The 14,778-nt window shown below is 36.6% G+C and overlaps 1 protein-coding gene across 5 annotated transcripts in view; it reads left to right on the top strand.

Moving 5' to 3' along the window:
• The window catches only part of IL15 (interleukin 15), a 79,047-nt gene extending 66,267 nt beyond the window's left edge, over positions 1-12,780 (top strand). For 3 of the 5 annotated variants that reach the window (XM_067736800.1, XM_067736798.1, XM_067736799.1), the window contains 6 exons: positions 105-203; positions 1,547-1,644; positions 2,971-3,055; positions 8,116-8,160; positions 10,083-10,220; positions 11,881-12,780. In XM_067736800.1, the coding sequence (XP_067592901.1) occupies positions 192-203; positions 1,547-1,644; positions 2,971-3,055; positions 8,116-8,160; positions 10,083-10,220; positions 11,881-11,991 (489 nt within the window). In that variant the 5' untranslated portion in view covers positions 105-191 and the 3' untranslated portion in view covers positions 11,992-12,780. The remainder of the gene's footprint in view (positions 1-104; positions 204-1,546; positions 1,645-2,970; positions 3,056-8,115; positions 8,161-10,082; positions 10,221-11,880) is intronic. The other 2 variants (XM_067736797.1, XM_067736796.1) reach the window with 1 other exon arrangement.
• Positions 12,781-14,778: the final 1,998 nt, after the last annotated feature.

The raw sequence follows: 14,778 nt of genomic DNA, 5'->3' as shown, positions 1-14,778 counted from the left end.
GGAAAAGTAGGTGCTCAGTAAATATTCATTCTCTTCCCTTCCTTTCCCCCCATTTGTCCACTTGTGTTTTTAATGGATCATCTTTACTCTGGGTTGTGTTGTAGGAAGTATTCTGGATGGATGGCTGCTGGAAACCCAATGCCTTAGCCAGCTCTTCTTCAATACTTAAGGATTTACTCTGGCATTGAGTAATGAGAATTTTGGTAAGAAAAATTAGATAAAGATAGTATATGGACTTTTCTTAAAAGGTCACTTGTATCTCAGATACTTCATAATAAGTTATATGGCTCTTCTCTAAATATATTGGGAAGTCACAGAGGTACGTTCACATATGGATTGTTGTTGTTTTGAAAATAAGTAAAACAGGTTTTTAAAGTCTGTTAACACCCTGATGTGCCCTTCATGTTGTTGTAAATGTATTATTTCACTTATCTCACCCTGTTTTGTTCTTTAAGTGTCTATGTACTCAGTAAGTTGTATAGTCTTTAACAGGTCTGGGTGTTATTCATCCCTTCAGTGTAGACTACATGAAGCACAGATTCTTAGAGGTTAAGTGGTTAAGTCAACACTGCTGTCTGAAACTATAAAGGTTTTGACAATGTTAAAGAGGCAGGCAGAGGTATTGAAACTCTGAGAAGTTCTAAGATAAGTGATTTTCCTAAATCACCCAGAAAAATGATTATATATTGACTCTCAGGGTGGTATAGAGTATCTTTGGTTGGTTCCATTTCTATCCAATTTTTCTCCAAATGATATTAATTTTTAATTTCATCATCACATGAAATTAATATATAACTAGTACACCTATATTAGTAATTCATGTTACTAATTTGTGTTGTATGAAATATGTTGGACATATTAGGAAAGAAGGATGAAAAGGAGGTTAAGGATAATAGAAACAAATTAAGCGCTAATATTAGCATATATGTAAATTAGTAAATATGTATATTTTCTTTAAATTATTGTCATTGAAATGCATCTGGAAAAATATGTATTGAAGAATTTTGCACATAGGAGACAGAGCTGAAGGTAGGGAGGAAAGCAAAAAAAGTAAATTCTAATTTCATTAATTCTGATAAGGAATTTTGAAATCTTGATATATTTACATTTTGGAACCTAAAAATATGATAATTTAAAAATTATTTTAAATCTCATTTTTTTCAATTTTATTAATTTTTTATACAACAGGTTATTATTAGTTATCCATTTTATACATATTAGTGTATATATGTCAATCCCAATCTCCCAGTTCATCACACCACCACCACCACCCCCTGCCACCTTCCCCGCTTGGTGTCCATACATTTGTTCTCTACATCTGTGTCTCTATTTCTGCCCTGCAAACCGTTCATCTGTACCATTTTTCTAGATTCCACATATATGCGTTAATATACAATATTTGTTTTTCTCTTTCTGACTTACTTCACTCTTATGACAGTCTCTAGATCCATCCACATCTCTACAAATGACCCAGTTTTCTTCCTTTTTAGCTAAAAAATTTTTAACTAAAAAATTTAACCACTTTGTCTATGATTATATTTTTCAGAAACCATATTTGAGAAGTACTTCCATCCAGTGCTACTTGTGTTTACTTCTGAACAGTCATTTTTTAACTGAGGCTGGCATTCATGTCTTCATTTTGGGGTAATTTTATCTTTCAGCATAAAATCATCATGTTAATAACCATGGTCATTGTTCTTCAATATCTTCTCTATTAAATTGATTTATGTTCAGTTTGCTTAAATCCTTCGGTACTCAGTATTCGGGGCATGATAGAGGACGGATGACGGGAGATTCAGAGGAGGTTTGGTAAACAGCCTACAGAGCATTTCTATATTCGTGTAATATTCCAAATGAGTATTATATCCTGCAAATAAATTGGACTTCTTGGTATCTAACTAAAATTGGAAGTACACTCTTTATTAATATCCTGTGTGATTTTCACACCAGTAAAAAAAATTAGATATTGAGGGCTCACCCACGTTACTTTATTATCTGTCCCTGGCACTGACTTCTCCTATCATTTGAGCCTTATGTTAGTTCAGTTTAAAACATTTCTTTCTTTATTGAGGCCTTTTGTTTTTCTTCCTAATAAACTTTCATATTTTTCCATGCCTATTAACTTTTTTCTTCTCTGTTAGATGCAACTAATACACTGCACTCACCCAACCTATAGTTATGTAATCTCTCAGTTCAGTTTTACTCTATAATGCCTTCATGCTGTGGGGAACCGTAGATTTGTGCAGGTAAATCCTCCTCTCAAAAGAAGAAAGTAGTATTGGCTCTCATGCTTCTGTACGGGACCCATCAAGGAGAGACTATTTTTCCTGAAGCTCTAAGAATTATTCTACAGTTACTCGGTCAATGTATGTGTCTTTTGTCCTGATATTAGGTTACTGTTTTACAAACAGTAAGTAAGCTATATGATCTAGTTTTATGACTAGATTAGGCTCAAGTCCATAACATTTATGGAGAATGCTGCTATAAGGAGCATGCAAGGGGCATGTTTAACCTATTGCAAAGCATATTTACTGTCAAGATCATTACATGAAAAAGATGATTGCTTATTTTAAGAATTTTACCCATTTATTAGACATAAAAGTCTGATGGGACCTCTACTTAAAGAAAAGTAATAATTCATTCAAAAACATTACTGAGCATTACCACCCATCATGCACTGTTTTTATTTCATTGTGATAAATTGCACCAGGTTATTTATAAGTCATCCCTTCAAATTAGGCTTTTCTTTAATGCAGGTTGGTCATCAGGCTAGCCTAAAGCATCAGAGTTGTACTATATGTTCAGTTTTTATATTCATCTACAAGGCTGTCGAATACACAAAGGCAAGGATGGCACTCATCTTTTCACTTGTTGGATAAAAAAAAGTCTTGATTGCTCTTTTGCCTATAGTATTCATCAAGACAATATTATGTTCATTCAAAATGCTTTGCTGTTTGGTTTTGCTTTCAGTTGTATCAGTGCAGGTCTTCCTAAAACAGAAGCAAACTGGCAGCATGTAATAAGTGATTTGAAAAGAATTGAAGATCTTATTCAAGTGAGTACTCATTTTTCCATAAAATATCTGGTATAATTGCTATGCAGTACGTTATTCCTTGTGTTTTGCTGTCAATCTTAGTGAAATCTCACTTGAAACAAAAACGTTTCTGTAGAATTGGTGAGCCTCGTAGCACCTCAAATGAACTCTTTTATTTAGAATTTTCAGACCCTAATTATCTTTAAAACTCAGTTTATGAGTGACCCAGCATGAAGAGCTCTCCGTCACCACCCACCAGAGACTCCCTTCTCCTACCCAAGAAACGAGGCGGCTTTGGGGCCCTTGTGGGGGGAATGGCCTGACTCAGGGAAGGGCTGTCTATTCCATGGGCTAGAGAATGCTTCTGCCACCTGGAGACACCAGCTGACCTGGCAGAACCTGTAGAGGGGAGAAATATGGGCTGTACTATTGTGTGGGCGATACAACAGGGACCAGTGAGAGTCCCGGGTCAGCAGGTGTACCAAACCTTTCAAATTAGCACCACAAAGATTCTGAAAACTGGACCGTCATTGGAATCACAGCATGCAAACATAGGTCAGAACCTCTACGCTAAGCCTACACAGGGTGGCTGCATGTTAAAACAGAAGATTCAAATTGGACCAGGGTCTCCTGACATAATAGCCCAAATACCAGAATACAATTGAAAAATCACTTTTCATACCAAGAAGCAGGAAAAATCACAACTTGAATGAGAAGAGCCTCGGAAACAGACTCTGAAACTGAGATGGATTAGATGTTGGAATTATTTGACAAGGATTTTAAAACAGGTGTCATGAAGATGTACCAGCAAGCAATTACGAATATCCTTGAAACAACTGAAAAAAAAAAACAAAACCAGAAAGTCTTAGCAAAGAAATACAATATGTAAAATGCACCAAATGGAAATTACAGAACTAAGAAATACAACAAGTGGAATATGAAACAAACTGGAGAGGCTCATTAGCAGAATGAACATGACAGAGGAAAGACAGTCAACTTGAGGGTAGAATAATAGAAACAAAATAGACTGAAAACAAAGCAAATAAAGCCTCAGGGATCTTTGGGACAGTAAAAGATCCAGCATTCCTAGCATTCTCATCCTAGAAGGAGAGGAGAAAAAGAATACAAATAAAAGACAGAGATTGGCCAAATTGATAACAAAAGACAAACCAACTTTATGCTGTCTACGAGGAATTCACTTCAAATATACATGTATATACAAATATATATACATATTATATATGTGTGTATATAATATATACATATATAATATGTATATATTATATACACACATATATAATATGTATATATAATATATACATATATAATATGTATACAAACATACACATATAATGTGTATATAATATATATACAAATATATACATATATAATATGTATACATAATATATACACAAATATATACATATATAATATGTATATATATAATGACATAAGTAGGTTGAAATTAAAAGAAGAGAAACCCATGCTGTAGTGGGTTGAATAATGTCCCTCTAAAATTCATGTCCACCTAGAACTTCAGAATGTATCCTTATTTGGAAATGGGGTCTTTGCAAATATAATTAGCTAAGGTGAGGTTATAGTGGAGTGGGGTGGTCCCAAATCTAATGACTAGTGTCCTTATAAGAAGAGGACAGGATACATAGACACAGGGAAGAAGGCCATATGAAAACCGAGGCAGCTACAAGCCAAAGGAGATTGGAATGATACAGCTACTGGCCAAGGAAGGCCAAGGATCCCCTGGAGCTGCAAAGGGTTTGGGAGCCATAAGGGAGGACAGTTCTCTAGAGCCTTCAGAGGGAACAGGCCCAATTGACTCCTTGGCTTTGAACTGCAAGTGAATGAATTGTTGTTTGAAGACACTTACTTTGTGATACCTTGCTACAGCAGCTCTAGGAAACGGAGGCACATGCACATAATAATTCACACAATAATTTTACAAATCAGAAGTGGCTATATTCATATCAGATAATGTAGACTTCACAGCAAATAAAGTTACGAGAGTCACGAGAGATATTACATCATGGTAAAAGATGAGTCCACCAGGAAAACATAATGATCTTAAATGTGCACCTACCAAACAGCAGAGCCTCAAAATGTAAGAAGCAAAAACTAATAATAGAACCAAAAGGTGAAGCAGACGAATCCATAAATATATTAACAGTTGACTTTAGTACCTCCTCAGTGACAAATAGAACTACTAGACAGAAAATCAGACAGGATATAGAAGAACTGGATGACACAGTCAACCAACAATATCTCATTTCCATAGAAAAACACTTCATCCAACAACAGTGAATAAACGTTTTTTTCAGGCAACACTCACCAAGACTGAACATATCCTGGGCCATAAAACAAACTTCAGCACATTTATCAGAACTGAAATCATGCAGAATATGTTATCCAACCACAGTGCAATCAAGTAGAAGTCAATTACATAAGTACAACCGGAAAATCTCCAAACACTTGGAAATTAAATGAGACACTTATAAACATTCCATGGGTCAAAGAGCAGGTCTCAAAGGATATTTAAAAATATAAAACTGAATGGAGACAAATATGCAACATAGGAAGTTTTGTGGGATTTAGCTAAAGCTTTACTTAGTGGGAAATAGATAAAACTAAATGATTACCTTAGAAAAGAGGAAAGATCTCAGTTTACCAATCTAAGTCTCAAGAAACTGGGAAAAGAGCAAAATAAGCCCAACACATGCAGAAGGAAGGAAGGAATAAAAAGGAAGGAAGGAAGGAAGGAAATTGAAATCAGGAAAACAATAGACAAAAATCAACAAAACATAAAGCTCTTTACTTTGGGAAAATAAATCAATAAAGTCAATAAACCTTTAGAAAGCCTGACAAAGATAAAGGAGATGACACATACCATTAGTATCAGGACTGAAATTGGGGTCTTACTACAGAACCTACAACCATTAAAAGGATACGAAAGAAAAACTATGAACAACTTTATTCTCGTAAATTTGATAATTTGGAGGAAATGGACAATTTCCTCAAAAACCACAAACTACCAAAATGTAACAAATGCAAGACCTGTTCAGTATTCGAAAATCAATCAATGTAATCCACTATATGAGTAGACTAAAGTAGGAAATCATATGATCATATCAACTGATGCAGAAAAGACATTTTAAAACTGCAGCACCTCTTCAATGATAAACATGATAAATATTTCTCAGCAAACAAGGAATAAAGGAGAAGCTCCTTCAGTTTGTTACAGAGCATACAGAAAACCTAGAGCCGACATTAGACTTAATGGGGACTGACTGCTTTTCCCCTAAAATTGGGAACAAGGCAAGGATGTCTTTTCTTACCACTCTTATTCAACATAGTATTGAAACTTTAGCTCAATTGGCAAGGCAAGAAAAAAAGAAATAAAAGGCTAAGGCAAGAAAAATAAATAATAAGTATGCGTATTAGAAAGGAAGAAATCATAAATCACCCTAAGTCTTTTTTGGAGAGAAAGTACCAATAAATGGCTGTATTTTATTTAGGGAATGCAAATTAAAGCCTCAATGACATGTCACCTATATGAATATTTAAAATAAAAAATATTGATAATACCAAATGCTGGCAAGGATGTGGAGAAACTGGATCATTTATATATTGCTGGTGAGAATGTGAAATTGTACAGCCACTCTAAAATAGTTTGGCTGTTTCTTATAAAACAAAACACGCATTTGCCATGTGATCCAACAGTTACACTCAAACATTTATATCAGAGACATGAAAACTTGCATTCACACAAAAACATGCATATGAATGTTAATAGAACTTTATTTATGATAGCTAGAAACTGGAAAGAACCCAAATGTCCTTCAACAGGTCAACAGTTAAGCTTCGGTACATTATATCAAACAATAATAGTGAGCAGTAATAAGGAACAAATTACTGATACAACAAGTTGTGTGGATCTCCAGAGTATTATGCTGTGTGAAAAAAAGCCAGTGGGGTAAACAAACTGTAGTTCGTCCATACAATGGAATATTACTCTGTGATAAAAAGAAATAAGCTGTTTAGCCATGAAAAGGAATGGAGGAACCTTAAGAGCATATTGCTAATGAAAGAAGCCAATCAAAACAGGCTACATACTATATGATATGATACTATATGATTCCAACTATATGACACTCTGGAAAAGGTTGGATACAATACAACAGGGGATAAGGGAAAGGGAAGGATTAAAAGGTGGAGCACAAGTGATTTTTAGGGCAGTGGAACTATTTTGTATGATACTGTAATGATCAACGCATGTCATTATACATTTGTCAAGAACTATAGGTGTACACCACCAAGAGTGAACCCTGATGGAATCTATGGACTTTAGTTGAAAATGTATCAATATTGACTCATCAATTGTAATAAATGTACCACGCTAATGCGAGATGTTAATAATAGGGGAAACTTGGGAGGGGGCCAAGGGGCCATATAACTTTCTGTACTTTCTGCTCATGTTCTGTAAACCTACGACTGCTTAAAAAATAAAGTCTATTAAGTTTTTCAATAAGCCTATTTCAAAGGTTATATGCTGTATGATTCCATTTATATAACGTTCTTGAAATGATATCATAGGAATGGAGAGCAGAGAAGTGGTTGCTGGGGATTCGATGGATGGTAGGAGGTGGGAGGAGCATGTCTGGAGGAAGTTGATTGTGGCTATACAACGGTAGCAGGAGGATTCTGTATCTTAACTGTGATAGTGGTTACGTGAATTTACACCTCTGATAAAATGGCATGGAACTACACACACACACACACACTAGTGCACATAAAACTGGTGAAATCTGAACAAAGTGGGTGGATTGCATCCGTGTCAATTTCCTGGTTGTGCTATTTTACTGTGTTATGCAGGACCTCAACACTGGAGGAAACAGTGAAGGCGTACACAGGATTTGCCTGTATTTTCTCTTACAATTTCATATGAATCTAAGATTATCTCAAAATAAAGAATTTCACTGAAAAAAGTGTTAGTGTTTTCAGTAGGTTGTTCTCATTATATCTAAAGCGGGAATAGTTTTTCATATTACCGAATTTTGTTTCCATTTCAGTCTATACATATGGATACCACTTTATATACTGAAAGCAATGCTCATGTGAGTATAGTTTGTTTTCAATATTGCTATATTTTCCAATTTTCAAAGGTCTAAGAAGTATATTTTCATAAGTTTACTGGACTGTGTATAGTTTTAAAATCTAACTTTTACATAGATGCTGTTTTCATGGTAGCATCATTGCCGAATCAAAACATAAACTTTTCCCATCAATGTCAAACAAAATACAGTATATATTTCTGTGATGCAATTAAATCATGATGCAGTTAAATACAAGAATCAAGTTAACTCAGGCAATTTAAAAGTATCCAATATATCAGTTGTTTCCAGTGCTGTAGCATATTATCACTTTTAATCATATTTTTTACAAATTGTTTAAATACATTCATGCTCTACATTTTGCCTGAATCTCTACCGTTGTCAAAAAGGGATTCTGACTGGTTACTCTCTATGTGAGAAAAAAACCAAACACAACCCACAAAGTCTATCAGAATTCAAAACTGATCTCGAACTTGTTTCATTAATATGCTGCTGACGTTGCCTTAGTCATATAGGATTTCAGCTGAGTTGCTAGTCCTTTCCCTCTGAATTGGCTACAAAAAACCAAGAAACAAATCCCTGACATCTTCACTTCGTGAAAAACAAAGTGTGTTGTGTGCATTCAGAACAGTGAGCCCTCTCTCTATTATTCCTTAAGTAGAATTTCTCTGCAATAGAAGGTTTTGCCCTATCAAGACTTTCTAAGCATTGGAAAGAAGCCACAGCCAGAAACTAGAAAGAACAGATACCCATCATTCACTTAGATAGTGCTGCTGTGCTAGAAATTGCTTCCCTCTTTTGGCTTCAGCATGTTTTCCACTTTTCTTTGCATATTCTTCAAAGTAGAAAGCAGTCAGCTAACCACCAGCACTCCGAATCCTGAGATTGCTTTTTTTGTAAGACGATAACCTCGCAACCCGTGGGTTGTAGAAAGTAGTTGAGATTGAAATTTAGATTTAAACCCTGACTCAGCCACTTCCAAGCTTTGTTACCTTGGAAGACACTAAATATTTCTGAACCTCAGTTTTATTATTTATTTTATTTATTATTTAGTTTATTATCGACATGGTGACAGCATTTATTACCCTTTCAATCCGGAGAAGCTGCTGTGGAGGAATAAGGAATATTGCCAGTCCCAGGCACGTGGCTGTCATCCTTCCTTCCTTCCTTCCTTCTTCCTTCCTTGCTTCCTTCCTTCCGTAAGCACCTGTTAAGTGCCTGCAGAGTCCCAGGCACTGTGCATGACATTGAGAACAGGAAATCAGACACGTCGTGGTCAAATTCCCACATGCTCATTAAATGCTTCTTTTGTTTGAAGTTTAAGTTTTTGTTAAAGTAATCCTCTTGGGAAATGTATTTTTGTGGGACCTGAAAGGTACCTTTCTGATATGGCCAGCCTGTGAATAGACCATACACCTGCTTTGATTTTTCTAAGAAATTTCTTGGAATCACGTCTGCCTCTGGAACTTTGGAACTTGCAGGAATAGTATGATTAGCAGCCACCACTGTTTAAAATGTTAACAATATGATCTGATTCTAAGAAATTCTTCCATATGCACCATCTCTATTAATGTTCTGAGAGTCTCAGGTCAGTATTATCTGTCCTTTACACAGAGGAAATGTGCTTTGTGAGGAAAAAGTGGCCTATTATTTCCACGTTTTCTAGTTTTATGTTCTTTCTTCTATACAGTATCACCATCCTTCCTGTTTTGTTCTCAGTTTGTTTTGGTTTTGATATCAAAGCCAAAGGAGAAGAAAAAAATCAAGCTGCTTCCTATGTAAAACTTTTTAGGGGAATTGTGTTTCTTTATAAAATAGCTGGATTGACTTTCTAAAAAATCAAAATTACATCCGTGTGAAACTGAATAATGGGGAAATAATTCTTTCCTTTTCTCTTTCAAAATGGTTCTTTGCATCTCTTTTAGCCCAGTTGCAAAGTAACAGCGATGAAATGCTTTCTCCTGGAGTTACATGTGATTTTGCATGAGTCCAGAAATTCAGACATTAACGATACAGTAGAAAACCTTATCATCCTAGCAAACAGCAGTTTATCTTCCACTGAGGTGAGTTATCCAATAGTTATGCAGAGCTACATCAGATGCTCTTGGCTTGATTGGGAGAAATCATGCACAGGCTCCCCGGAAGGGGAGTGTGGATAGTGACCTGTGCTTGCACACAGGCTTCTTGGTGGCTGCAGTAGCAGCCTTAGCGTCTCATGCCTGTCTCTGGTGTCTGCACTGATAGCCACGGCTCGCACCCATCTCTGGAGCTTGTTTAGGCAGTGCTCTGAATCCCCTCTCCTCGCGCACCCCAAAACAATGGTCTCTTGCCTCTTAGGCAGTTCCAGACATTTTCCTGGACTCCCTCCCAGTTAGCTGTGGTGCACTAGCCCCCTTCAGGCTGTGTTCACGCAGCCAACCCCAGTCCTGTCCCTGGGGTCTGACCTCCGATGCTGGAGCCTCAGCTCCCAGCCCCCACCCACCCCGGCAGGTGAGCAGACAAGCCTCTCGGGCTGGTGAGTGCTGGTCAGCACCGACCCTCTGTGCGGGGAATCTCTCCGCTTTGCCCTCTGCACTCCTGTTGCTGTGCTCTCCTCCTTGGCTCCGATGCTTGCCCCCTGCCTCCCCCCATTTCCGCCAGTAAGGGACTTCCTAGTGTTTGGAAACTTTTCCTCCTTCAGAGCTCCTTCCCAGAGGTGCAGGTCCCATCCGTATTCTTTTGTCTCTGTTTTTTCTTTTGCCCTACCCAGGTACGTGGGGAGTTTCTTGCCTTTTGTGAAGTCTGAGGTCTTCTGCCAGCGTTCAGTAGGTGTTCTGTAGGAGCTGTTCCACATGTAGATGTATTTCCGATGTATTTGTGGGGAGGAAGGTGATCTCCACATCTTACTCCTTCGCCATCTTGAAGGTGTCTCTGAAACTGTTTAAATTACTATAATTTGTGGTATTCATCGAAATAGTTGAATTCAACCAATAATAATTGGGTGAATATTATGTGCCAGGCCCTATGCTAAATGCTAGGGGAGCAAAAATACATAGCCTTGCCTTCCTGGAAAAGCCTAGAGAAGAGTGGTATGAGAAGCATAAAGCTCCATGATATCAATGTAATACATGATGTGATATAAGACGGAGTCTAAACAAGAGGTTCTGAGAATGTAGAGAAGGGACATTTCGTGCAGCCCCAGGAGCTCTCAGGTTCAGAAAAGCCTTCCTAATGGAAACAGCGCCTGAATGATCTTAAGTGTGAGTGGTAGTAGCTAAAATAGAAGTGTGGAACAGGCAGAGAGAAACGCAAAGACAGCGAGGCACCTAATAGCCTGATGTATGTATGGGAGCTAAAGGCATGAGCCCAGTGTTCCTAGGGCATATCTTTGAGCTGTGGAAAACGTGAAAGAAATAGGTAAGGAACCGCTCAAGGAGGGCCTGCATGCCATGCAGTGAAGCATGGACTTCATGCTGGGGTAGATGACCAGAAACTATTGAAGGACTCTAAACAGAAGTTCATGATTCAATAGATTATTTTTTTTTCAATTTTTTTTTCATTGTCCTTAATTCACTCTAGGAAAAATCAGCCCTCATCAAATCACCCATAGTTCTTCCTAATATGATAATTAATCTACCAACAAATTTATGTCTCAAGACTTCACCATATGGTTCAAATGATATGAGATTTGCAGGAAAGGCATATTTTAGACTTTCCAACCTAATCCTTTCTTTTTATCTGCAGTATAAAACTGAATCGGGATGCAAGGAATGTGAGGAGCTGGAGGAAAAAAATATTAAAGAATTTTTGAAGAGTTTTGTACATATTGTGCAAATGTTCATCAACCCTTCTTGAGTGCAGCTAATCCTTTTCAGCATTTCTATTATTAACAAACATCTCCCCACTGCTTAGAGGCAACAACGAAACACTCAGCATTTCAAATATGCTGCCAAAATAAATTCTTCTGGCAAGAGGATGATCAGGATCTTTGATGGGATGAACTCACAGAAATGAAGGCCGAACAATGGCATTGAGTACCATGGTGTCTACGAACGCAGGACTTATTTTATTCATTTATTTTTAATTTATTATTGAGATTGTACATATTTGTAGCATAATGTAAAATGTTGAATAAAATTGTGTATATATTTTATCTTTTGAAATTGCACTGATATTTTATGTCATAAGAAAATAGAGGGTGTTTGGTTCAAGGGTGATAGTCAAATTATTTAACAACAACTGGGGCTGGACACCACTGCTGTAGGTAAAGAGGATGCCCCAACCAATGTGGAAATTGACTACCAGCCTTCCTTTACTTCTCCTTTAGGTGTAGCACTTGGAGGGAGAATTGACTACCAACGAGAAAGGAGGAACTACATGTGAGACCAGTAATTCTGTTATTGATATATAAAGCGCTTGTTATGAGAGAGAGAATTTGCAAGTACCCGGCATGGAATGTGCATCAGTCCATCTCAGGTGGGGATGGCAATAATAAACCTTCACTGATAGGTGGAACTGTGTATCAAAAACTAATGATTGCACCGGTGTTTATATTTCATGCTTCCCCAAGTACAGGTATTTTATTTTTCCACATTGTATTTGCCATGTTTGTATAATAAAAAACTGCTGATGAGTTAAAGTCAACATGATCTGGCATAAAATAATTGTTTCTATTATTTTTTAGTATACTGTCTAAAATTTTCAAACTCTTTTCAAATGGAACTGACTGAAATGAAATATTCTCATTTCATCACAAATTTCTTTCCCCCGGTTCACTTCTGGCAGTCTTTACTGGAGACTAAATGGCAGGAATTGATCTCCTAAGAACTGGATTTCTTTCCATTTCACAGTACAAACCATTTCTCTATTGAAACATTCTTTTGGAGTCCAGTGCCCCATCCAGGCTCATGTATCTCATTCTTTTAGTCAATGTATGCTTAAAATTTTCTTTCAAGATAGTTTTAGAGAAATCTGTATTCCATTTCACTTCCAAAGAGTCCTGTGTTTGCTCTCAGTTCATTCCCTGATCTCAGTCCAGACAAATAGACAAAAGCAGCCATTGGGATTGTACCAGTTTATTAAATTTCATTTGAAATGGAATTTTTGATAATGCAATTGTTTTGTTTATTGTATCAGAAGGTACTAAACAGCAATTTTAAAAGTTAAAATACAGATTTTTTGATAATTATTCAATTAGAGGTCAAATTATTGTAATAAGTCAAGAAAATTTTACTATGTGCATTAAACCCAAATACATTACAGGAATTCTGTTTTTAGTTTAATCTTTCTAGATGGTGAATAATAATGTCTAAAACATGACAATATATTTCTTTGAGATAAAAATAGTCTAGATGGAATGATGGCATTTGTAAACCACAGTCATGATCATGCTTCTGCTCTTTTATTTTGGTTCTTGTGGTACAACATTTTGGTCTGTGACTTGGATAAAGATAGAAGGGGTGCTTATCAAATTTGTGGAATATGTAAATTATGTAACAGAATAAAAATTTACAATTGCCTCAGACTAGAAGGAAGTGCCAGTGTAACAAGATGAAAATTAACAAGGATGTTCAAAGAGTTCCGTACTTGGCCACAATAATGAACTGCAAGAGAAGGAATAAGGAAGATGCAGCTGGATTCAGCAAAAAAAGATTTTAGGTTTTTATGCACTAGTAACTCAGTGTAAGTTGACAGTTTGATATGACTATTAAAAAGGCAATTGCGATTGTTGGCTACTTTCATATAAATATATTACTTAGGTCAGTATTTTTAAAGTGTGACCAATGGCATCAAAATCACCTGGAAGCTGTTATGTTTGTTTGTTTTTTGTCTTTTACAGTATTGAGAAATAATTGGCATACATCACTATATATGTTTAAGATATAGAGCATGAGGTTTGATTTACATATATTGTGAAATGATTAACAAAATAGGCTTGGCTAACGTCATTTTCTCATATAGATACAATATAAAGAAAAGAAAGAAAAAACAGGAAAAAAAATTTCTCCTTGAGATGAGAACTTAAAGAATTTACTCGCTGGGACTTCCCTGGTGGTACAGTGGTTAAGAATCCGCCTGCCAACGCAGGGGACACGGGTTCGAGCCCTGGTCCAGGAAAATCCCACATGCCATGCAGCAACTAAGCCCATGCACCGCAACTACTGAGCCTGCGCTCTAGAGCCCGTGAGCCACAACTACGGAGCCTGCGTGCCTAGAGCCTGTGCTCTGCAACAAGAGAAGCCACCCTAATAGGTGTGGGATAACTTCTCATGGTTTTGATTTGCGTATCCCTGATGGTTAGTGATGTTGAGCATCTTTCCATGTATCTGTTGGCTTTGTACATCTTCTTTGGAGAAATGTTTATCAGGTCCATTGAACATTTATTAAATTTTTAAAATTGAGTTGTATGAGTTCTTTCTTTATTTTGGATATCCACCCTGTTTCAGATATATAGTTTGCAAATATTTTTTCCCATTCTATAGGTTGCCTTTTCAGTTTGTTGGTGGATTCTTTTGCTGTGCAGATGTTTTTTAGTTTGATGTAGTCCCACTTACTTATTTTTGATTTTCGTTGCTTGTGCATTAGATGTCATGTCCAAAAAACCATTATCAAGACCCATGTAAAGGATTTTTATTCCTATGT

The sequence above is a fragment of the Pseudorca crassidens genome, chromosome 4 (assembly GCF_039906515.1).
Source record: "Pseudorca crassidens isolate mPseCra1 chromosome 4, mPseCra1.hap1, whole genome shotgun sequence".
In the NCBI taxonomy this organism is placed as follows: Eukaryota; Metazoa; Chordata; class Mammalia; order Artiodactyla; family Delphinidae; genus Pseudorca; species Pseudorca crassidens.
Note: the sequence above shows the minus strand (reverse complement) of the source record. Positions and strands in the feature narration are given on the sequence as shown.